The 23,803-nt window shown below is 50.4% G+C and overlaps 1 protein-coding gene across 7 annotated transcripts; it reads left to right on the top strand.

Annotated features, from left to right (window-relative positions):
- The first annotated feature begins 3,269 nt into the window (after positions 1-3,269).
- On the top strand, positions 3,270-23,603 carry ZNF135 (zinc finger protein 135). 7 transcript variants are annotated; one of them, XM_087421984.1, is made up of 6 exons: positions 3,270-3,328; positions 4,986-5,070; positions 6,577-6,686; positions 11,344-11,380; positions 11,898-11,993; positions 14,103-23,603. In XM_087421984.1, the coding sequence occupies exons 3-6, from the start codon at positions 6,648-6,650 to the stop codon at positions 15,863-15,865; spliced, it is 1,935 nt and encodes a 644-aa protein (XP_087278110.1). In that variant the 5' UTR covers positions 3,270-3,328; positions 4,986-5,070; positions 6,577-6,647; the 3' UTR covers positions 15,866-23,603. The 7 variants fall into 7 exon arrangements, with proteins under 7 accessions (XP_087278110.1, XP_087278111.1, XP_087278109.1 ...); XM_087421985.1 differs by lacking the exon at positions 3,270-3,328 and adding an exon at positions 3,480-3,557 and having other exon boundaries at positions 11,898-11,981; XM_087421983.1 differs by lacking the exon at positions 3,270-3,328 and adding an exon at positions 3,480-3,557.
- Positions 23,604-23,803: the final 200 nt, after the last annotated feature.

Raw genomic sequence — 23,803 nt, 5'->3', positions numbered from 1 at the left:
GACACTGAAATGACATAAAGCCCAGCAGACCAGCTCTTCAAGCCCCTTCCTGCTTCAATAGCCCCACCACTGCGGAGAGAGGCCGGCCTCCGGAACCGGAACCCGCTCTGCCCCTGCCTGTCCCCACCCTGACTCCCTGCCCTGGGCCCCCTCCCGGCCCTGCTCTGCCCGGAACAGTCTTCACTGCAGCCTGCACCCAGCCAGAGTGGCCCTCCCGGGGTGAAGGGGTGAGTGGGGCGTGAGTGAAGAGGTGACCGCAGCCCCCGCCGAGCCGCCACAGGGCTGCAGATACCAGCCAGGGAAGCCTACTTGGACCTCTGAGTAGGCGGGCGGCCACCATGGAGGCCACCCTCACGGCTCTCTGCCTTGGCTGATGGGGGAGAGGATGTGGCCCATGGTCCTGGGCCTGGAGAGTCACTCCTCAGAATCACGGCAGCTGCTCCAATTCACCAAAGCTGCCAAATTGAGTTCTCTGCCCAGCCTGCCCGCAGTCCCAAGAAGCTGCCCAAGCTGCCGTGAGACAGAGCACCAGCCCCCTTCTCTTCTGCTCACTCTGAGCAGGCTTGGCTCACCCTCTGCCTTCCTCCGCCAGTGTCCCCTGCAAGACCCCAACGCTCTGCCAGCAGGACGCTGCCCAGCCTCCTCGTCTGTCCTCTGGCCCCGTCACAGAGCAGCTGCGGGGCCCAGTCCTGGGTGCCCTGGAGGACCAGAGCCACGCAGGCCACCCTCCTCCCCACGCCACCAGGGCCTCCGGGGTCAGAGGAGGGCTGGGCACTGCTAGGTTTTGAGGCTCCCGAAAAGATTAAAAAAAAAAAAAAGGAAGAAATGTATCCAAAGGGCTGTATAAACATTGCAGTATATTTAAATGTATATCTTGAACAAATTAACTTTTTTAACAAAAAGGCAGTGTAATGCGGTTGTGCTATTCATGATATGATTACAGAATTCCTTCAAAGCTACACTGATTTGTAACGCGGCTGCTCACGGTGGGGCCCTGTCTTGGCCACACGGAGGTGACCTCTGTGCTCCAAGGAAGCCGAGCTGGGGCTAAGAAAGGCCCAGCCAGTGGTTACACCCTGGTGTGGAGGCAGGAGGGCAGCAGAGAGGTAGCCTTCAGCTCATCTTATTTGACTGGCAGAGTGTTTTCAAAACCTTTGAATTCCCTGCCAGCTTTTAAAAATCAAGAGATGTCACACAGATCTTTGGCTTCTTTTGAGAACTCCAGACCTGGGACACTGGGCTTACCTGTCCACAAGGCACTTCTTGGCTGGAGCCATTAGCATCCACCCCTGTAGAAAGAGCCCAGCCCCTGGGGGCATTTAAGTTTGTGAAAGTTGCCTGGGAAAAGACCAAGTATTAGAAGCCCAGAGGAAGGTGACAGAGGGCCAGTCCCAAGGGAGCTGGGCAGGCGTCGTCAGGGCTGGGCTTCGTCCTCACGGGCGGGCAAGTCTGGGGCGGCACCACCAACAGCTCACACCCAGGACTGCCCAGAACTTTTGGGAAAAGGCTTTCATCATGAGTAAAGTGTTCACACCTTTTGATTCAGTAAAAGGAAATTGGGGGGAAAGAGCATACGTTTTGTGGAAGAAAAGGTTAACAGAAAAAAAATTAAGTATTTTGTTGCCTTTGGGTTTGAGGGTGAGGGAACTGATAATTGACATTTTATGACTGATTATTTTATGTACATTTTAAAGCCTTCTTCCTGCAGTAGAGAGAAGAGCAGGTGGACTTTCAGTACAACAATCACAAATGTGGGCCCTTCCGGTCTTTCGGGTCAGGTACAGACCCCCTTAGAGAAAAGCCAACAGGCCTGCCTTTGCTCTGTTGACATCAGTGCATTCTGACTTGGAGCCACCTATCTGATCTCTTCATAGCAACCACTGGTTTAGGGCTTGTGAAATTTGAAGTCTTTCACTCATATGTGAACCAGCCATATCTTTCAAGTGTCTATGTGTGTGTAAAGAAAATGTAACCAGCTAGGTTTTTTCCTAACATCAGAACTCTTATTATCTTCTCTGCTGTTTTCGGAGTTGGCGTTGTTTCAAAGAAATAATTGTTTCAGTCAAAAAGAAAAATACCCAGTCTTGAAACTTTTTCTCAGCTTTAAAGCCAGCACACAAGCCCTGGCTTGCATTGTTTCTTAAAAGGGCAAACGCACATGGCGCAGCCTGGGTTTTCTTAGATTCTTTCCACTCACTGCTCCACGGACCTTCCACGGACATCGGTCAAAGTGAGTCCAGATCCAGTACACACCATTCCAGGTGGTGCATGTCCGCACTTCGTACGCTGTTTGCTCTGCACCCTAGACCTAGCGCCTGGCAGGCCTTAGTCAATGTTCAGCAAATGACAAACTCACCCAGTGAGGGCACACCAGCTTTGAATATTATGCTGCTGTTCAAATGCACAATTTTGACAATTACCTAGCCATGTATTAAGTAGTTTTAAAAAGTTAAAGTGTCTAGCAAGTGTTGTTTCCTATAAGCATGTACTGAAACCTGGGAACTGTCCAAGGCTGGGTCAGCGCAGCAAAATGTAAACGGCTCTTGCGTTTGGAATCTTAGTGAATGTTTTTGTTTTAATTTTTTTGTGTGTTTTTTTAAACAGTGGTTTGTTTTACAATAAAGTTTACGGTACAGTTTTCAATATTAAAGCAGCGTGAGTTGTGCCGGAGAACTCACCTGGACGCTCACAATATTCTCCTCACTGGCCTCTGGCGTTCTTCCAGCACACCTAGGCCTTTCCACCCCGGCATTGCCCGTGCTGTGTCCTGTCTGGGAGACTTCCCAGGATCTTCCCACTGCCCCTGCTCAACGTCCTCCCTCACTCTCCCTGGCTACTCTGTCTAAATTAGTCCCCCAGTCAGTCACCTGTCGTAAGAGCGCGGAGGCGACGTTCGCAAGGCCCCTCAAGCAGCAGGCGGGCAGAGAATATTTATGAAGGTGACACGCATGCACGTCAGGACTCGAATTCCTGCCCGGAATAATACGACGCGCCGAGGCAGATGCGCACAAGACCCGCGTGTGGCTCTCTGAGAGTTGTAGTTCGGCGCCCTCCCGCGCAGGCGCAGTCCTGCCAGCGGCGGACATGCCTTTTGTCCTGTCATTAGACGAGGGAGTGCGATGTAGGAAGGTTTCGGGGGCGGCGAGGATGAGGCCGGCAGGGTCTGAGTGGCCGAGCTCGGATCCGACCCCAGCAGCTCGGCCCCCGGGCGGGGGCGGGGCGAGCACAGAAGCGCCCGGAAGCGCGCGCGCCGCCTTCAGGGAGATGTAGTTTGGCAGGTGCAGCCCGAGTTGATGGTGGCCGCGGCCTCAGTGCTGCCCTCTAGCGGGTGAGTGGGGTCGGGAAGAGGAGGGGAGGCTGAGCCTGGTGGGAGTCCGCGAGGCCGCGCTCAGATTCCGAGCCTGGCTACTGCAGTTCGAGTCCCGGGCGGGGGCGGGCCGAGCCCGGAGTAAACGGAAGTGAGCGCGCGGCCTTCTGGAAGATGTAGTTCGGCGTCTGCCTGTGCAGCCGCATTGCCGGCTGGTGGCGGCCGCGGTCTTTGTCCTGCCGTCCGGCGAGTAAGTGGGATTAGGGGTGGCCGGGCCGCGGGAGGCCGAGCCAGGCAGGAATCTGGGGTCTTCTCTGGGGCTCCTGCCAGGGTGTGTCTCCAGCTACGGGCGTCTGTGGCGAGTCCCCTTTGCTGCTTTGGGCTGGGGCCGGTCGCCTCGGGGCGGTGGGGGCGGGGCCGAGTGGGCGGGGCCCGGGTTTGGTGGGGCTCGGGGTCCGAAAGGAGCGTTGGGGCAGGGTGGGGTCCTGGCTTTGGCGGAAGGGGTCAGGGTCTCGTGGCTTGGGGGCACAGTCGGAGAGACAGCCGGCCAGACCCTTCAAAGACGAGCCGGCCTGACCTGCATCCCTCCGCTGCTTCGGTGGGACGTCCGGGGTTTGGAGGGTGGGGAAGGCCGAGGCCCCACCACGGAGTCATCTCCGGAGCCTCACCTTCCTAAGGGGGCTTCTGTCCCTACAGGGTGAAGGCGAGGAAGACCAAAAGCACAAGGTTTTAATCCCAGGCGCCTGGGACCCAGAAAACAGATTCATTATATTAAGCTTTTACTTAGCATTGACTGCGTGTCAGGCACCATCCGGGCTCTTTCATTAATTCAGCAAACATATATTTAGATGTCCTGGGGGCTAGGCCCCGTCTTATGCCCGAGAGCCTCTGTGGAGACCCCAACATTGTCTCTGACCCCCGGAGCCCACAGGGGTTCAGGGAGATGATAAGAAACCTGTAAACACATGGCTGAACAAGGTAACTGCCAGCCTGGAAACTTCAGTGAAGACAGCGGGCACAGCAGGGCTGGGCAGATTCGGGGATGCACAGGCACAGAGAGCCAGGGGCACACGTCCTGCCGTTGGCCTGTTTCGTTTTGGGCAGCCGGCCAAGGATTAGCTTATAAACCCCGGGAGGGCCCTGCGTGTAGTGGGCGCTAAGGAGGTGCTCACGAAGCAGGGGCTTCCCTCCTGCGCAGTCACCTCATGGGGGACCACTGCCTGCACCCTTTGCAGCCCTTTCACCCTTCAGTTCCTGTCATCTCCGTGCTGGGTCACAGCCCTCATGGGAGAGGGAAACCAAGGCACACCAAACCGTGCCCAGGGACCCCAGAACTGTCTGGCTTTGTGTCATAGTAACAGAAATAGTCCTCACCCTGAAATCATCTGTGCCGCTGGAGGCGTGCCCCTTGCCCACCCTGGCCCTCCATTTCCCTGTCTGCAGTGTGGGGTGGGAGAGTCTGAGATCATCCTTCAACAGTGCCCGGAATAGCACCCGGAATGGCACTGGGCACACCGCAGGCGCTCGGAAAATGCCAGCCCGAGGTTTCACTGCGGCTGAGTTTGGCCTGGGTGCTGGGCTCCAGGCTCTTCCTCCTCCCTGCACACAGGGCTTCCAGGGCGGGGGTTTCTGGTCATCACAGCGCCTGCCCAGCCTCTCACTTCCCCTTTCCCCCCAGAACTGCCTGCAGAGGAGCCAGCTGTTCCCGTAAGAGGCGAGAGGAGGAGGGAATGACCGCTGGTCTCCTCGCTGCCGGGGTCCCGGTGAGTACACCGCCACCCTCAGGCCCTGATCTGTGTTCCCACTGGGCTGGTTCTGGCCTCAGGACCTTTGCCCTCACTCTGCCCCCTGCCAGGACTGTGCTTTAGCCAGCTCCTCGTCCTCCTCCAGATCTCACACCTCACCTCCTCTAAGAGGACCTCCCGGATTTCCCCACCTGCCCCATGCTCCCTAGTAGACATCGCTCACCCGTCCCACTGATGTGTCTGGCACTTTCTCGCTCTCTTCATCCAGTCACTTGACAGACATGTCCTGAGCAGCTGCCAGGAACCAGGCACCATTCCAGGCACTGTGGGTGCAGGACAGACAGGACGAGCAGAAGTTGCCATCCCTGTGGGCCTCACAGTCTATGAGGAAAGTAAATATGCCAAGTGTTGTGCAGGGAAACGAGGCCCACAAGAGGATGGGCTTGGGGACCAGGCATTAACCAGCACAGCCCGGGAGGCCTCCTTGAGGAGGTGGCCCCCAAGCAGAAACCTGCAGGAAAGGAGGGGGTAGGTTGAGGCCCACAGAAAGAATGTTCCAGGGAGAGGGAGCAGCATGAGCAAAGGCCCAGAGGTGGGACCACGCCAGGCACTTTCCGTGAAGGGCAGGCACACGTGTAGCAGGAAGAGTGAGAACAAGGCCTACTAGGTCAGCTGCCTGGGGCCAGGGCCCTTGGGAAGAAGTTCTGGCTGTTTTTGCCGCGTGCAAAGGCCAGCACACAGCAGGTGCTCAGTGAAGGGGTGGAACGATGAATGTTCTGAACCCTGTGGTCAGTGCTGGACACGTGTCACCCTCTTGAACCCCCACATCAGCCCCATGCGGTGGGAACAAGGAGGAAACCAAGGCACAGAGGGGCTCACCCATGAGGCCCCCAGCTGGGAGTGGCTGAGCCCGGCCTGAGCTCAGGACGCCGCCGGCTCAGACCCTCTGCCCCTGGGATACCCCGTGCCCGGTCACCTCCTGCCGTGGTGGCTCTTCGGATCCCTGCTGGCCGCTCCAGTGGCGCCTCCCTTTTCTCCAGGGCACTGGCCCTGCTGGGGTCTTCAGTCTGGTCTGCCAGCTTCGCCTGGTCTGCCAGGCGCCACGAGCCCGGCATGGCTCGTTTACACAGCACCCTGCGCTCAGTAGGACTCCGCAGATAACCACCGAGCAAGACCTGCCGAGTCTGGAAAACGTGGAGGAAACAGGCAGACAAGAGAAAGCCTGCTGTGCCCGCACACCTGTCTGAGTGGCTCCCTGAGTGGTACAGCAGCCACTGCACCGGGCGGGCACGCGCTCCCCGGGGGCGCCTCCCCTCCAGGGCCTGACAGACGCAGGGACCAGGGCAGGGACGGGGGTAGGGACCAGGGCAGGGGTAGGGGCAGGGCAGGGGCAGGGGCAGGCACAGGGTCGGGGCAGGGAGATGCAGAGCAGTGAAAAGATGCACCTGGGTCCAGGGCCCCGGTCTTGACAGCGTTCCCCCAGAAGCCTGGTTCATGCCCTCTGGCCCTGGTCGCCCTCCTCAGGTGGCAGAAGTTCCAGCAGAGGCTGAGTCCGCCAGTTGGGCCTGGTCCAGGACCTGGGGCCCCCTGTGCCCATGACTCCCCGTCATGCGTCCGTGACCCCCAGGATCAAGGTGAGACCGTCAGCCTGGCCTACGCCCCCCGGCCGGCCGCAGCCCTCGGTCCAGTGAAATGAAAAGCCCTCCGTGGCGGGAGTCTGCGCCCGACCTGGAAGAAAATCCTGAAGTCCCAACCAGTGACGGGAGAACCGCCTCCTGGGGGACCCTCAGAAAACATGGCTGGCGTGGGACCCGCCCCGAGAACCACCTCACACCCCCAGAACCCTCCCCACCTTTCTCTGAGGGTCATGTTTCTGCCCCAATTTTTAAAGGTCCAAAAGTAAAGACTAGGAAGCGGTCCCGGGGGTCCTGCCACCAGAGACCCCCACCCTTGTCCTTGGCCCCTCTTCTTTTACTCAGGCACCATCTGCACAGTGTCATTTCCATGAGTGTGAGGCTAGGTGACTGTATGGACACCAGTGGACACTCCACCTGAGGTGTCCCCGGGCGCCCTCGTTCCCCTGCCTCAGTTGACGCTGCTGTGACATCTCGGGTCCTGTGTTTGTCCAGGAGGAACCAGAAGGGAGGCTGGACTCCTTACCTGCCCAAGAGGCCCAGAAACCCCACTTCAGCCCCCGGGCCTGTTCAGGGTCGGCCGCCGGGCCAGTAGGCCAGCGCTGGGCCCAGACACCCGGGTGGGCATCCTGGCGCAGCCCTCTCCTCACTGGGTGATTACGTGCGACTTGGTTGGCGTCGTGGGGTGAACAGCGGGTGGATGTGGTCCCCAGGGTGTGGGGTTGTTAAGTGAGCAATCCTGTGTGTCTCCACACAGTGCCCGGCACAGACCAGGTGCCATCTATGTGTTTGCTCTGAATTTTTTTTTTAACTTTCAGAAATTTAAAGTTCTTAGTTTTGTATCGAAAACCTGAAATTTTCCATGGTGATTTCTAGCTTGATGAGTTGGCTGGTTTATTTTTGGAGGCCACACAGTGCACCTAGTGATGTTCTCATTGTAAAAATGTCAGGCAATGTTTAGAAAGTCCCCCTGCTCCCCAGCACCGCCCCCCTGCCAAGCTTCTGTCTAAAGCTGCCCCTGGTGTCGCCTCTGTGCGCCTCCTTTCCCCTGTGTTTATATGTGCTTTTTCTGACATATGGGCATGGAGCTTTGTTTCACTTCATTTTACATAAATAGTACTGTGCTGGGGACGTCCCACAATTCGGGATTTCTCCATCTGGAAGGCTGTTCCCCGTCTTATGCTGGGCAGGTTTCTCCTGTGTGGGTGAACCTGGCTCGTCTGGCTGCTCCCCCGCTGGTGGTGTCCAGCTTGCCCGTTATGTGCCAGGTTCTTGGGGGAAGGGGAGGTGGAATTGCTGGAGTAACAAACATATGCGTTTAAAACGAACTGTTGATTGTGAAAGCACTTCCTGCCTCTGTCCTCACCCCTCCTCCTGTCTGAAGGGCAGGGTCTCTGTCCTTTTGTTTGCCTTTGCTTACTGGTTCGTCAGCGCTTTACAAGGCCACCAATCCTTTTCATTTATGTTGCAAATACTTATTCTGCTGTCATCGGTCCTCTGCTGTCATCGGTGGCTCGTAATGACTTTTATCATCCAGAAGTCATTAATTTTGATTGCTAAATGTATTATTTTCCTATTGATTCTGTAACAAATCCCAACAAATTTGGTAGCTTAAAACCACACACGTTTATTATTTTATAGTTCTGGAGATCCAAAATCTGAAATGGGTTTCACTGCTCTAAAATCAAGGTGTCAGCAGGGCTGTGTTCCTTGTCTAGAGGAGAGTCCACTTCCTTGCCTTTTCCAGCTTCTAGAGGCCACTCGTGTTGCTGGGCTCCCGGCCCCCTTCCATCTTCAAAGCTAGCACTGGCCAGTTGAGTCTTCCTTACGTCTCATTCCAGTGACACTGACTTTTCTGCCTGCTCTGCCCCTGTGATTATATTGGGCACCAGAATATTCCAGGATAATCTTCTTATTTTAAGATTGGCTGATTAGCAACCTTAATTCCATCTTGCCATGTAATCCAGGGATTAGGACGTGAACATTTTTGGGGAGACGCTATTCTGTCTGTTACACTCATTTTTCCTCTTTCTGACTTTTAGTGTTTCATATCTTATCTGTAAAGACTTTATCTGTCCCAGGGTTATTAAACTAATGGCCTATACTGCTCCAACTTTTTTCGTTTTTACATTCAGCTCTTTAAGATTTCTGAAATTTATTTTTATTTACAGTATGAGGTAGGGATCAAGTGATTTTTTACTCCCTAAACAGACGGCCAGTTGACCCAGCACGTCCACTGATTTGAAATTCTCCCACGACCACACTGACTTGCCTCTTATACGTGGGTCTTCCTATACTTGAATTTCATTTACATAGGGAACAAATTCTGAATACATTCGCACAGGTGCAACCCTTGGACTCGCCACCTGCTGGCTTTATAACTTTGGGCAAGACACGTACGCTCCCCCAGCCTCTGTGAAACGGGCTCGCAGTGGCATGAACCTCTCACGAGGTTGCTGAGGAGATTAAATGTGATGAAGTATTGGTCCAGGGCCTGGCATGGGTGACGTGGGAGGTGCTTTTACTGGGTTGGTTTTTAAATCTTCTGTAATTCATCTAGAATATATTCCAGGATGTGGGAGATTTTCCCTGCATGTGGCTAAACAGTTATCACCGGTATGTTACCTGAGCGATCTTCCTCTTCCTAACTAATTTGGGTTCCTTCTTTCCTATATTAGCACTTGGTTTTAAGCTGAGCTGTTTTGTTGAGCTCCTCTTTCCCTGCCCACTGCACAGGTTTTAGTTATTGTCGTTTTCTTGTACATATTCTTATGTTTAGTGAAGCTTAGCCCCCTCTAATAATCCTCAACTGCTGTAGCCTAGTGCTCAGCCCGTCATACATGCTCTGTACACATCAGCCTCTGTCACCTTTACTCCCATTTGGCCAGACACAGGGGCCACTGTCCCCGCCCTGCCGAATCCAGACACAAACCCAGGGGCGGGTAGAGACCAGGCAGGTCACCCAGATGAAGGAGGCACCTCCAGCGTGGGCAGCAGGGAGGAGCTGCCTTCCATTCTCTGAGGAAATGGGCTCCCTTCTGGCTCTTGTCTGTCACTCAGCATTTGATTGCTGTGGTTGGCTTCTCTCTTGTTGATTTCTAGGTGCTTTTTATGTATTAAGGAAAGAAATTAGTGCCCCAGGTTCATCACACATTGCACATATATTTCCTAGTTGGCCGTCTGTTCTTCAGATTTGTTTATGGTGGTTTTGGCAGTGCATACTTTTTTACTTAGTTGAATATCTCAACTCTTTCTTGGAGAGGAGTGTGGTAATCAGAATTCTTAGGTGGCCCCCAGATTTCCTGCCCCCCAGTGTACATGCCCTGCAGAGTCCCTGGAACTTGTTACTAGGATGAGATGGCACTCCTGTGACTGCGTTACATTGTGTAACACAACTGGCCTGAGGACAGGGAGGTAGTCCGGGTGGACCTGACCTAATCAGAGCGTTTTCCCTGGCTGGTTGCAGGCGAGGAGGTTGGAGATACGCATTTGGTTGCCCAGAAGAAAGCAAATATCCATGTTATAAGCTGTCATGGAGAGGGGCGGCTTCTAGGAGCTCAGAGTGACCTCTGGCCAACAGCTCACAGGAAAACAGGGACCTCAGTCCTACAGCCTCAAGGAACTGATTTCTGTCAGCAACAAGAATGCTTCCCCAGAGCTTCCGGACGAGAACACAGTCTGGCTGACACCTTGATTTTGGTCCTATGAGACCCGAGCGGAGAACTCAGCCGTGCCCTGTTGGAGTTCTGTCCTGCGGAACTATGAGATAATAAATGGGTGTTGCTTTAAGACACTAACTTTGGGGTAATTTGTTACACATCAATGGATAACGAATACAGGAGGAAGGGAACATGTGGGTTTTGTGTCATGCTTAGAAAGATTGTCTCCACCCCAAAGTTTTTCCTTTAATCTCTTTTTTTCAAGAGCTTTGTGTCATTCGTTATGTATCTTGGACCCGTCAGGATGTTATTTTGGCCACAAGGGTGAGGCAGGGATCTAACCTGACAGTTTTCCAGGTGCTCCCTTCCCCCGCTGCCCAGACACAGCTGCCACTCCGAGGGACCTCCCACACAAGACAGTTCCTGGTGACCCCAGCATGCCCAGGACTGTCCCCTTCATTGTTGACTCCTCAGCAGCGTTTCTTACTTCAAGAGACTTTTCTCCAGCCAAACTGCTGGAAGACGGGGTGTGTCTTCTTACATCCTAAGATTCCCCCTTCCTCCAGAGCCCCCAGGACACGCAGGAAAAACCTGACCCAAATCCCTAGGCCTGGGAAGACCCCCTCCCACCCAGCTGCTCCCACCAGCAGCCAGTGCCATGCTCAGCCTGGTGGAGGGCACTCATGTGTGGTGTTTCAGGAGCAAGTGACCTTTGAGGACGTGGTTGTGGACTTCACCCGGGAGGAGTGGGGGCAACTGGAGCCTGCCCAGAGGACCCTGTACTGCGATGTGATGCTGGAGACCTTCAGGCTCCTAGTCTCTGTGGGCCACACCCATGCCCCTGATGGTCTGCCCCCGGCACAGGCTCTGAGTCTCCTGGGTTAAAAGTGGGGGTAGGTCTAGGCCTTAAAAACAAATACGTGGGGTGTGTCTTGGACTTCAGGGACCTGTTTTAGTGTAGGGAATATCAGTTAGGATGTGTTTGGTCCAATTTACAGATCCTTCCAGAAAATGCCAGAAGCAGAAAACCATTGGGTAAGAGGGGTGTCCTGGGCCCCATGACCACAGAATCCCAGGGTAGGCCTGGGTCGTGCCCTTGTGATGCTGTCAGGAGCCCGTCCCTCTGCACCTCCTTCTGCCTCCATTCTCAGGTGGGCCCCTCTGCAGGTGACAAGACAGCTGCCGGGGTCCCTCTCCTGGGTCCGAGAGCAGCGGAAGAGGCAGGGTCTGTGTCCTAGGCCCCCATTGAAGATGCCTGGGTCGTCTTGGTTTGACAGCCAGGTCCCTGCCACGCTGGTCATTGTTGCCAGCACGTGGGGGAGGAAGCAGAGCTCTGATTGGCTAGGCCTGGGCCACATGTCCACCCCGGGGCCAGGGGTGGGGTCAGGGACGAGAGTGGGAGAGCAGGTCCCCAAGGAATGTCAGGGGCTGTCACCACAGCAGCTGTGGCCTCTCAAGGCCCCCAGCCCTTGGGTCCTGGGAGACTGAGGGTGGAGTGGGCAGAGGGCTGGAAGGGACACAAGTACTGACTCCGCAGGTCTCCCCCGAGCAGGACACTGGCTCCTGAAGCCGGACGTCATCTCCCAGCTGGAGCAGGCAGTGGAGCCGTGGGCAGTGGACAAGGGCGTTCCCCAAGGTGTGTGCCCAGGTGAGGTGAGAGCCCTGAGGCCGAGGGCTGCCCCCCAGCCCCAGGTTCTCTCCATACCTGCTCTCGGATTCTGCAGAGCAAACTGACTTTCAGTGAACACTCACCACGCACCCCTCTTGCCGTGAGTGAGGTGAGTGCCCATTGTCACTGAATTTACGTTCTTGGTGAGGGAAAGGGGCACACAATAATTGCTAAAATAGTAATAACAACAGTTAACACGATGAGTACAGATTGTGAGAAAGGCTAAGAAAATGAAAGCAGGTGCTGCGGTGGAGACCAGGGCTGGGAGGACTTGAGCAGAGAGATGAGGGCTCGCCTTCCCAAGGGGGTGACATGTGAGCTGAAGCCTGAACAATGAGAACAGTGCAGCCATGAAACCATCTGGGAGGACAGAATTCCAGGCAGAGGAACTGAAGTGCAAAGGCCCTGAGGTGGTGCAGCAGTCAGCTCTTGCCGTGTAAAAAACACTCTAGCCTCAGTGGTTTAGACAAAAGACTCATTAATGACTCGTGATCTGTGGGTCACTGGATCCCGGCTGGGCTCTGCTCTGTGCCTATAGGTTGGCTGGGCGGTTCTGCTCTTCATACCTCTTGTCCATCTCCTGAGACCTCAAGCACCTCTGCAGGAAGTGGGGGTCCTGGCCCTCTGGTAGGTGGTTGCCCACTGGCATCAGGCTCTGACCCATCGCCAGGGCCCGAGAAGGATGGCCAGTGTGTGGGAGGGGGTCCCCAGGTCTCCCCAGCCTCAAATAATAACCAGCCCTTACCCAGTATATTAGCTTCCTGTAGCTGCTGTGATAAATTACCAGGAACTCCGTGGCTTAAAGCAACTCAGCTTACCTTATGGGTCAGAAGTCCAGAATAGGTCTCGCTGGGCTACAATCAGTGTCAGCAGGGCAGCATTCCTTCTGGAGGGTCTGGGGAGAATCTGTTCCCTTTCATTTTCCAGCTTCTAGAGGCCGCCCACATTCTTTGACTCATGGCCTTGTCCATCTTCACAGTCAGCAATGGGTGGTCACGTCGTCTCCCATCGTGTCACTCTGACCCTCCTGCCTCCCTCTTTCACATTTAAGAACCTTGTGATTATGTCAGATCCACCCCGCTAATCCAAGGTCATCTCAGATGATTAGCTAATGTCACATGAGTAGCAACCTCAGTTCCTCCTTGACATGCAAGGACAGCGTATTCCCGGGTTCAGGGATTTGGACGTGCCAGCCACACCTGGCTTGACCTTCTTTTTTATTCTTAACTTTTCAGTAGATTGTAACATAAATGGGAAAGGTGCCCCCATCTTTCCTTTAGGCCAGTGCTGTGTTGGGTGGGGGCAGCATGCTCTGGGCCATGGCTGCGCAGACAGGGCTGGGTACCAGGCACAAAGCCTGTCTTGCCAGGAAGGAGGCAGAGGGAGCGCATTTGTTTGTTCACTCAGCATGTCTGTTGACCTCTGCTGGGGTCTGGGGGTATGGTGGTGGCCAAGGTGGACAGAAGCCCCACCCTTGGGGAGCCCCGGCATTAGTGAGACAGGCGAAATAAACCAGATCCAAGTCCTCTGATGCCCCACAGGTCGTCTCTCCATGCTCCTAGTGCTGGCATCTCAGCTGTCTCCAGTCTAGGGGAGCTGATGGTTTCTCTACGTCTGGGTGAGGAGGCACATCAGTGAGAGGCCGCCGAGAAGAACCCAGATCTGAGCAGGGGAAGGCTGGCTGGCGGGCCTTCCCCAGGTGGCGGCTTTTCCTCTCATCACCACCTGGCACGGTGGAGGCGGCTTTAGCCTGAGCCTGGCTATCACTCTGCTTTTTCCAAGCCTGGGGCATCTGTTGATGATTTCCCTGAAGGCTCTCTGTCTCCTCAGCACCCTCTCCCCACCTTCATTCTCTCTGCTCCTCTCGCAAAGCTCACCCCCCATGTACAGCTCCCGCACCCTGGTCATTCTCTCTGCTTCCCTCTCCTGTTCCTTCCCTGACATGCAAAACTGTGTTTTTAAATGGTAAAAGCCACTTGTGCCTTGAACCTTTCAAAACTATCAGTTTATCCTTCCATCAGCCCACCCACCACAAATTCTTCCCCCAGAACTGGGATTAAGGGACATTCTGTGTTTTGTTTCTTTCAGACTTGGAAACTAGACCCAAAACCAAACTGTCAGCTCCAAAACAAGACATCACTGAAGAAATACCCAACAGGGTCCTGGTAGAAAGGCTCTTCTGGGATAGTCTGTGGTGCCCTGAGCAGGGAGATGCTGAGGGCCACTGGGAACAGAGTCATGAGAGCCTAGATGGCTGTGTGGTGCAGGCGGCCTTCACACCTGAGGAGATACCCTTTCAGGAGCAGCAGGAGGGGAATGCGCTTGGGGAAAACAGAGGTCTGAGCCCCAGCCTCCTAACTCAGCCAATGACTCCTGAAAGACAAGGCCCCCACATGTGGGGGACACATGGAAAGAGGGAGAATCTGGACTCAAAGTTAAATGCCCAACAGAAAACCTATGCAAGAGAGAAACCCTACGAGTGTCAGGAATGTGGAAAGGCCTTTAGTCACAGCTCAGCACTCATCGAACACCACCGAACACACACGGGAGAGAGACCTTATCAATGTCACGAATGCAGAAAAGGTTTCCGAAACAGCTCGGCACTTACAAAACACCAGAGAATCCATACTGGTGAGAAACCTTATAAGTGCACTCAGTGTGGGAGGACCTTCAACCAGATCGCCCCACTGATCCAGCACCAGAGAACTCACACTGGCGAGAAGCCCTACGAGTGCCGCGAATGTGGGAAATCCTTCAGTTTTAGGTCCTCCTTCAGCCAGCACGAGCGGACACACACAGGCGAGAAGCCCTACGAGTGCAACGAGTGCGGGAAAGCCTTCCGGCAGAGCATCCACCTCACCCAGCACCTGCGCATCCACACTGGGGAGAAACCCTATCAGTGTGGAGAGTGCGGCAAGGCCTTCAGCCACAGCTCCTCCTTGGCCAAACACCAGCGGATCCACACCGGGGAGAAGCCCTATGAGTGCCACGAGTGTGGCAAAGCCTTCACCCAGATCACACCGCTGATTCAGCATCAGAGGACGCACACGGGAGAGAAGCCCTATGAGTGTAATGAGTGCGGGAAGGCCTTCAGCCAGAGCACACTCTTGACGGAGCATCGGAGGATTCACACAGGAGAGAAGCCCTATGGGTGCAACGAGTGTGGGAAAACTTTCAGTCACAGCTCGTCACTCAGCCAGCATGAGCGGACGCACACAGGAGAGAAACCCTACGAGTGCAGCCAGTGCGGGAAGGCCTTCCGGCAGAGCACACACCTCACTCAGCATCAGAGAATCCACACAGGGGAGAAGCCCTATGAGTGTGGTGACTGCGGCAAGGCCTTCAGTCATAGCTCCTCGCTAACTAAGCATCAGCGAATCCACACCGGGGAGAAGCCCTATGAATGTAATGCCTGTGGCAGAGCCTTCAGCCAGCTTGCCCCCCTCATTCAGCACCAGAGGATCCACACAGGAGAAAAACCCTACGAATGTACCGAGTGTGGCAGAGCCTTCAGCCAGAGCTCCCTTCTCATAGAGCACCAGAGGATTCACACCAAGGAAAAGCCCTATGGGTGCAACGAATGTGGGAAATCCTTCAGTCACAGCTCATCACTCAGCCAGCACGAAAGGACACACACGGGGGAAAAGCCCTACGAGTGTCAGGACTGTGGAAAATCCTTCAGGCAGAGCACCCACCTGACTCAGCACCGGAGGATCCACACAGGAGAGAAGCCGTATGAGTGCAGGGACTGTGGGAAAGCGTTCACACACAGCTCCTCCCTCACCAAGCACCAGAGAACTCATACTGGGTTAGACCCGCTCGACATGTGCGACGACACGGGAAAGTCTTAAGCCATCGCTCATCCCTTACTAGATTTGACCCAGTGATACTCATGAGAAAAATATTATACACAAGCTTTCATACTCAACACACTCCTCAGACACCCTCAGAGTTCATACTGAGGGAAATGATGGTAGGGATACTGAGCTCTATGTAGTCTATCCCTGGATATCAGGTCATCCAAATAGCAGGGACATGTGCAATCAATGTGGAGAACCTTCAGCCATGAGTGCCCACAAATGCTACATCATAGAACCTACAAAAGAGAGAAATGGAAAAAATGTAGTGGATCCGGGGATGGCATCTGTCCAAGGATTCACCATATTCCAAACCAGAGATTTTCAAAGTGGTGAGAAACCCAACAAATGCCTTTCATATAAAAGAACCAAATGCAGCCAGAATTTATCATTACTGCACATTACATTCTTAGGGGGGAAAGTGCTTATGAATGGTGCAAGTTGACTCTGATAAACTCTACAAACAATATGGCAGAGTGTTCCAGACATGAGTGGCATCTTTATGGAATCACCATGGATACTCAACTGTCAGTACAAAGTTTTCTGATTTGTGTGTAAATTGTTTGATCAAGGTACATGGCAACCAGTCTCACAGATTTGAATTCCATATGACAGAGTATCCGTGTACTATAAGCAGATTTTAAATTAGTTATCTGCATTATTTTGCAATAAATTATATGCAATGGGATTGAAAAGATTGGTATAGGAAGACTTGAAATGTAAAGCCACTTCCGTGGAATCTTGCAGATTCTGAGATGGCTTTTGCTGCTCTGTTCTTGCCATCAGTTTCTCTACAGGACTCATAGGCATTAGGAACACAGATGTTGCTGTTTCACAAGAGGAGGAAGATTTTTCCTTTGGTAAGCCACCATCTTATGAGCAATAGCACCTCCACATGGGAACCTGATGTTTTGCAAGATTTCTCTCTTTTGAGAAATGTACAAGTTATCTTCTATTGAACTGTTTTTCATTGATTCTTCATCCTGGTGTTTAATAAGCTTTTGTTTTTATATAATTTAACTTGAAGGTCCATAGTATTTCATTGAGCCCTGAATCCACTAACGGCAGTCTCCCTGACAACCATGACTCTTAAACAGTGACTTGCTACCCTCATTAGAACCCATATTTAAATTGTATTGGCTGGTTTCAGTCACCAGCCATCAGCCAGGGTTATGTCAATTAATTTGATTTTCCTAATCACAATGCTAGGATATAAGTTCCCAGTTAACTTGAAATTTCCCCCTGGGGGGAACCACGTTGCAAATAGTCTTCCAGCACTGTTCCTCAGTATGCCTGTGGAGAGCCTCCTCTTTTTTGGGATTAATTTCAGAATCATTTAAAAGCCACTTAAGAAAATCCATAAATAGTGCCTAGCAGCACTCTCCAGTAGAAACAATGCAAGCTACATCGGTAACTTTAAATACTGTAATAGTCCCATTTAAAAGAGCAAGAAGTGGGCCGGCCCCGTGGCTTAGCGGTTAAGTGCGCAAGCTCCGCTACTGGCGGCCCGTGTTTGGATCCCAGGCACGCACAGACGCACCGCTTCTCCTGCCATGCTGAGGCAGCATCCCACATACAGCAACTAGCAGGATGTGCAACTATGACATACAACTATCTACTGGGGCTTTGGGGAAAAAAAGGAGGAGGATTGGCAACAGATGTTAGCTCAGAGCCGGTCTTCCTTGGCAAAAAGAGGAGGATTAGCGTGGATGTTAGCTCAGGGCTGATCTTCCTCACACACAAAAAAAAAAAGAAAAAAAAAGAGCAAGAAGAAACAGGCGAAATTAATTTAATATTGGTCCCTGTATATCCCAAATGTTAACCATTTTGACATGTTGCCAATATAAAATATCACAGAGATGTTATGTTTTCTTTCCGTACACTACGTCTTTGAAATCCAGTGTGTATTTCACATTTGCAGCACATCTCAGTTCACTGTAGCCACGTTTCAAGTGCTCATTTGCCACGTGTAGCCGGTGGCTGCACTGAAAGGGCAGCGCAGGAGCCTTGGTCCTTTGGTCAGCTGTTCTGTCCTCCCTCCTTTATTACATCTCTTCCCTCTCTCCCTGTGCTTCTCCTTGTGTAGCTTCTTGTTCTCAAGGAAACCAGATTTGCTGGGAAAATCAGCTTCTTTAAGTAAATGGCATGACAGGCTCCTCTCCCTAAATCCAGTGTAGAAAATACACAATGCCGGCTGTGCATATTTCAGGCTTTCTAGGAATGTTATTCTTATCATAGAACATTACGTTTGGAAAAGATGTTAAGACTCCTCTATTCCAATTCAGTCAGTAAAAATGGAACCCAACCACATGCTGTTGCCGTCCTGTGAAAATGGCAGATGACTGGGAAACTGAGTCATGCACACTCCTGCCTTCCCACTCTGCCCCTCCTCATCCACCCCTGCAATGACAGGAAGAGGAATACAGCAGGGAGTTGGGAGCCATGGAGAGGTGCCACAGTATCGCTTCTACCCTAAACCAGCAACAAGAGTCCCTGCTGAAGAGTGTCAGGAAAACTGCAGGGCAAGTGCACTCCTGACCCCGGAGGACCTGACAGACTTGGATAGCTGCTGATAGGTCTTAATTATTGACACAAAAATAAAATACCAACCAGGAAAACCGAAGGGAGTGGACAGAGGTTAAGCTGAAGAATGGGATAGGGTTCTGAGGCTAGGTCAGAAAAGGCCATGCAGTTTCCTCTGTGTTCACTGGAACCCTCGTGCTTGGAGTCCTGAGATGCCATGTTAGAAGTCCAGCTACCCAGAAGCTGCCGTGCTGTGAGGATGCCCAAGCCACACAGGCTCCGCTTAGGGGCTCCAGGCAGCAGTCTTAGTCTCTGAGGCCTCCCAGCTTCATCGGGCATGTATGTGAACAAGTCTTAAGATGACTCCAACCTCTCAGATTTCAAAGTACCTCAGCCTTCAAGTTCCAAGCTGAGGCCCCAAACATGGTGGGAGCAGAAACAAGCCATCCCTGTTGTGGGCTTTCCAAATTACTGACCCACTGAATCTGTGAGCAAAACAAATGGTAGTGTTGCATTCTGCAAGGTGGTGGGGTGATTTGTTACACAGCACTAGTAACTAATACACTCTGGGAGAGTTTTAATACAAATACAATTGGGTCACTCCTGCCTCATCCCCTCTGGTGGCTTCCTACCACTCTCCAGATGAAAAGGAAATCCTGACCCTGGCAGACAAGGTGCTGCAGGATTGGGCATCTGCCTGCTTTTGGGTCTTGGTCTACCACAGATCTCTGTGTGTCGGCCACCTAGACCTGGTTTGTTTTTCTGAACTAGTGTCTCTCACAGTGGGATCGATGGCTTTTGTCATCAGAAGCACCAGGATGCTGATTATAAATGCAAATTCCTGGGCCCTGCACCAGAACAAATGAGTCCAAATCCTTGGGGTGGATGATGAGGCTGACTCTTGAATCCTCTGTAGTATGAGGGTCCCTGCTCTAAACACAATGTGCCGCGTTTCTCAGGGCTGGCGGAAAGACCCTTTCTGCTTCTTTAACGGACCACTCCCTCCATCTGTCAACTGGTTAATGCCCACTTTTCCTCCCATCTCAGACCCAGGACCTCTGCCTCAGGGAACACTTTCCAGAAACTTTGTAAGACATATGACAATCATTATTTGTCTGCTCTTTGGCTTAAAGTCTAGCACTCTCAGCAGACTCGGAGGGCAGGGAGCATCCTCTCTGACCCCCTTTCTCCCTCCCATGCAGCCGAGTGACTCAGTAAAAATGACTCCCCATTTACAGGGTTTCCTCTTTGGCTCATGCTGGTCATGGCAACACCATCTTTCTGGTGAGTGACTGGTTCAGGGACCCAGGCTGCAGCCAATCAGAGCAAGGCATTCCCTTGGTGACTGTGGTGTCCAGGGGTGAAACTGTGGCTTAGGTTGGTTCAATGAGACAAAGGGGAACATCTCATTTTTCGGCAAGGAGGAGCTGTCTTCCTCTGGACATAAACAAGGAAGCATATCTCTTAAGTATGAGGAGAACCATCCCGAAGAAAAAGTCAACTCAAAGAAGACAGCAGAGCCCAGAGTCAACTAGAATTCAAGCAGAGCCCCAGTGGCCCCGCCCTGGAGCTCACCTCCTCCTGGTCTCCCCGTTGGGGAAAATAAAAAATATCCTCAAGGCATCGGAAATTTTGAGTTGGATTTCCAGTGACTGGCAGCCAAGAACATGCATTTTGGGTGGGAGATTCATAGAGAGTGGAGAAATAACTGACCTCTGGCTTCCCGGTATGTTTCTGATTCTCTCAGGCAGCAACTATTTATAGAGCACCAACTATAGGCCAGGCACAACTCCAGACCCTGGAATGATACACCAGGCAATAAAACTGATGAAACTTCTTGGCCTCAGGAGCTTACATTTTGGTGGAAGAGATGGAAAATAAAGAGAAATGAGTAAGTTGTAGGCACATTACACAGTAAGTGTTATGGAGAAAAAATAAAGCAAGGAAGGGAAATACAAAGTCCCCTGGACTTTTCAGTTACACGACCCAACGATTTCCCTTTTGGCTTAGCCTCACTGCAAGTAACAGAAAATCCAACCCCAATTAAAGAAACACAACTGATAAATTACCTGCTTCTCAGGATGCAGTGATAATTAAATGAGCTCATGGAATACCAAAGCATGCTGTAAAGTATAAAGGGAATGTAAAACATCCATTTGTTTGCATCACTCATAAAACCATCATTCCTATTAAATGTTAAAACAAAAGAGACCCTTTTCTGAAGAGCTCCTATACATTCTAATGCACCCATATTTTATATTGGCACATAGAAATATATATATCTTATATAGTCATATATAGAGAAAGAGTCATATATAGAGAAAGCTTTTGCTGTCTTCAGAGAGGCCAAGAGTGAGACCAGCAAACCACACATTGTTCCCTCTCACCCACATCTGAACCCAGTGAATCAGATTTCTGCTGGGAGGCCTTCCTGCCTTCCACGGCTGCTCTGCATGTTACTGTCGCCCACTCATGCCCAAGTCATTTTTATTTTAGGCGAGCAGGTCTTTAAGAGAAGGCTCTAGACTTTGCTGTCCAAGAGGAATTAATTTATTTATTCTCCCCTTTAAAGGGTATTAAGAGCCCAACCCAGAGTTAAACAAGTATGAACTTCACAGAAGATGCCTCTGGCCTCATGGAGGTTGCAGGCCAGTGGGCAGGGCAGGCAATCAAGGTCATTAGAAGATAAACAGGGTAAATCAGAGTAGAGAGAAGGAGACAAGGTGAAGATTGGCCAGAGATAAAAATAACGCCAGCATTATCGTGTGTGGTGGATTGAGGGGCGGGCGGGGTGGCATATTAAAACCAAGGCTTCATCGCATGACAATGAAGAGCAACAAGGCTACTGTTTATAAATCACTTCCTTTCTTTTATTCCCCAAACTCAGAATGATTAAGAGAAAATTATCATGGACACAACTTAGGAGATAAAAAGTTTTACCATAATAAAATCTAAAATCAAGGAACTTCATGGGACCAAACAATTCCACTCCAGTTTTTAAAAATTTCTTGCATTCATTATTCTCAAAAGTTTTTTCTGTGTTGAACAGTTAATATGCAATCTTAATATATGCCTCCTATTGCATGGAAATGGGCCAGGTTTTCAGAAGCAAAAAGGAATATAAACAGCATCTAAAACTTGATTAGGGGCAGGCCGAGTCGCGTAGTGGTTAAGTTCGAGCACTCTGCTTCGGCGGCCCGGGATTCGCAGGTTCGGATCCCAAGCCCAGACCTATGCACTACTCATCAAGCCATGCTATGGCGGCGTCCCACATACAAAATAGAGGAAGATAGGCACAGATGTTAGCTCAGGGACGATCTTCCTCAGCAAAAGGAGGAAAGATTGGCAACAGATGTTAGCTCAGGGCCACTCTTCCTCACCAAAAAAAATTTTTTTAATTAAAAAAAACTTGATAAAATGTTAGACTACAGCAGTGGAATTTGAAAGTATAATGCACTGTGTTAATACTCCAACTCATGGAACTGGAACATAGAAGAAGAAATTTTTCACTTTAATCATTTTCTGAATAGCTCAATTTAGAATGAAAGTAACTAGAAAGTTGAGTTAATCTTTTATAAGGTTGCAATGATTAAAAAAAAAACGCACTGTATAATTAAAATTGTACTATCCAATCCAAGGTGAAATCTTTTAATCTTTAGATAGCATGAAAAAATAAGGCCCAGCATTTAAACAATCCTTTTTAAAAATAGACTGGTGGGGCCGGCCCCGTGGCTTGGCCGTTGAGTGCGTGCACTCCGCTGCTGGCGGCCGGGGTTCGGATCCCAGGCACGCACCTGTGCGCCGCTTCTCCGGCCATGCTGGGGCCGTGTCCCACATACAGCAACTAGAAGGATGTGCAGCTATGGTATACAACTATCTACTGGGGCTTTGGGGGGAAAAATAAACAAATAAATAAAATCTTTAAAAATAGACTGGTACTGTGAGATATTGCTAATATGTACTTATGGTGATGGGTGCAACAAATATAAAATATCACTAGATCAGGGACTTGAATGCACTTTTGCTTACTGAATATAGACTAAAAGAGAGGAAAATATATTTAAAAGAAATATGAGAAAAGAAAATGTGAAAGTTTTACAGATAGAGGTATGGAATGTTATGTTTAATGTTGATGTTATGGAGTGACAAAATGGCTTTCTTGCACTCAAAGCTCCTCGCTTATTTAAAATTTTTATGAGATATTAAGGTTTATAAAGTATGACTATAAAACTAATCTTTCTTAACATAAACACTAAATGAGTGTTACAGCCTCAAAATAGCTAAGTTAAGGCTTCCCACTAATTCCAGTGATACAGCTTTTATGCAAAACATTTTTAGAACTCCAGTTTTCAAATCTGTATTTAAATCTACATTCACTTTTTAAATATACTTAATGGTGATCATTTTTTCCCTTTTAGAATTTAGCTGATTTGAGGAGGAAAACTTATTCAGAACAATAACAGTGGTGAAAAGGGGGGACAGTTTTTGCCCATTTTAAGTGCAGCAGTGAAACATACAAAATAAAACAGATTTTTAAGACTAACTCAAAAAGAAATTTCAAAATACAAATTTGAATAATAGCATTACTAGTTTAAGTGTCTAGCAAAAGAACTGAATCTGACAAATAAAAGTCTGGTATTTATGTTTTCAAATATTCTCTTTACAGTCACACTTTAAATAAAGCAATACACGAGGTCCCCATATTTTAGAATCATAATTTTTAACTACCATCACTTACTTCATTTAATTGTTAAGTTTAAAACTCTGTGCCATGGTATCTACGTTGAAATTCAAACCATTTTAAAATGTGACAGATGAACTTCATGCCAGTTGGCAACAGCTCTGGTGCTAAAAACTGGGGTGGTTTCTTATGTTTATGTAACCTGCTTGTATTGAATCCCTCTTCCAAGAGGATCTTCCTAAGACAACTGCCATCATCATTTACCCTTAACGTCTACAACCTGTGACATCAGATTTTTAAAGGGCTTCATGTGAACTATGATACTATAATTTTTCCAAGAATTCAAAAAAGAATAGTAAAATTATATGTTCATGTACTAATTCTGTTCAGAAAAATAAGCCAGGAAAAGTTGATGGTATTCATTAGGTTTTAACTGAATGGAGCAGTTCCTTATAGTATCAATTGTATAATAAGGAAATAAAACACTAACTTAATGTGTATTCAGTTTAAATGGTTATGTTTTTTAAATTTCCAAGAAAAATAAACAACTTTGTACACTTAAAGATTTTTTCCAACAGCTTTTTGTCTTCAATATCTTAATGTGGATCTTAACTCTTACCAAAAAAGGAAGTAGCAAAAACAACCTTCTAGCACAAACACTTTTTTTAATGAATAACGGTAGCCTAAAACTTAATATTTTTATAAAGTATTATAATATTGTTTTGTGG

Source organism: Ceratotherium simum, chromosome 33 (genome assembly GCF_057802395.1).
Source record: "Ceratotherium simum simum isolate JZ-2026a chromosome 33, ASM5780239v1, whole genome shotgun sequence".
Lineage (NCBI taxonomy): Eukaryota > Metazoa > Chordata > Mammalia > Perissodactyla > Rhinocerotidae > Ceratotherium > Ceratotherium simum.
This window is presented reverse-complemented; position numbering and strand designations above follow the sequence as displayed.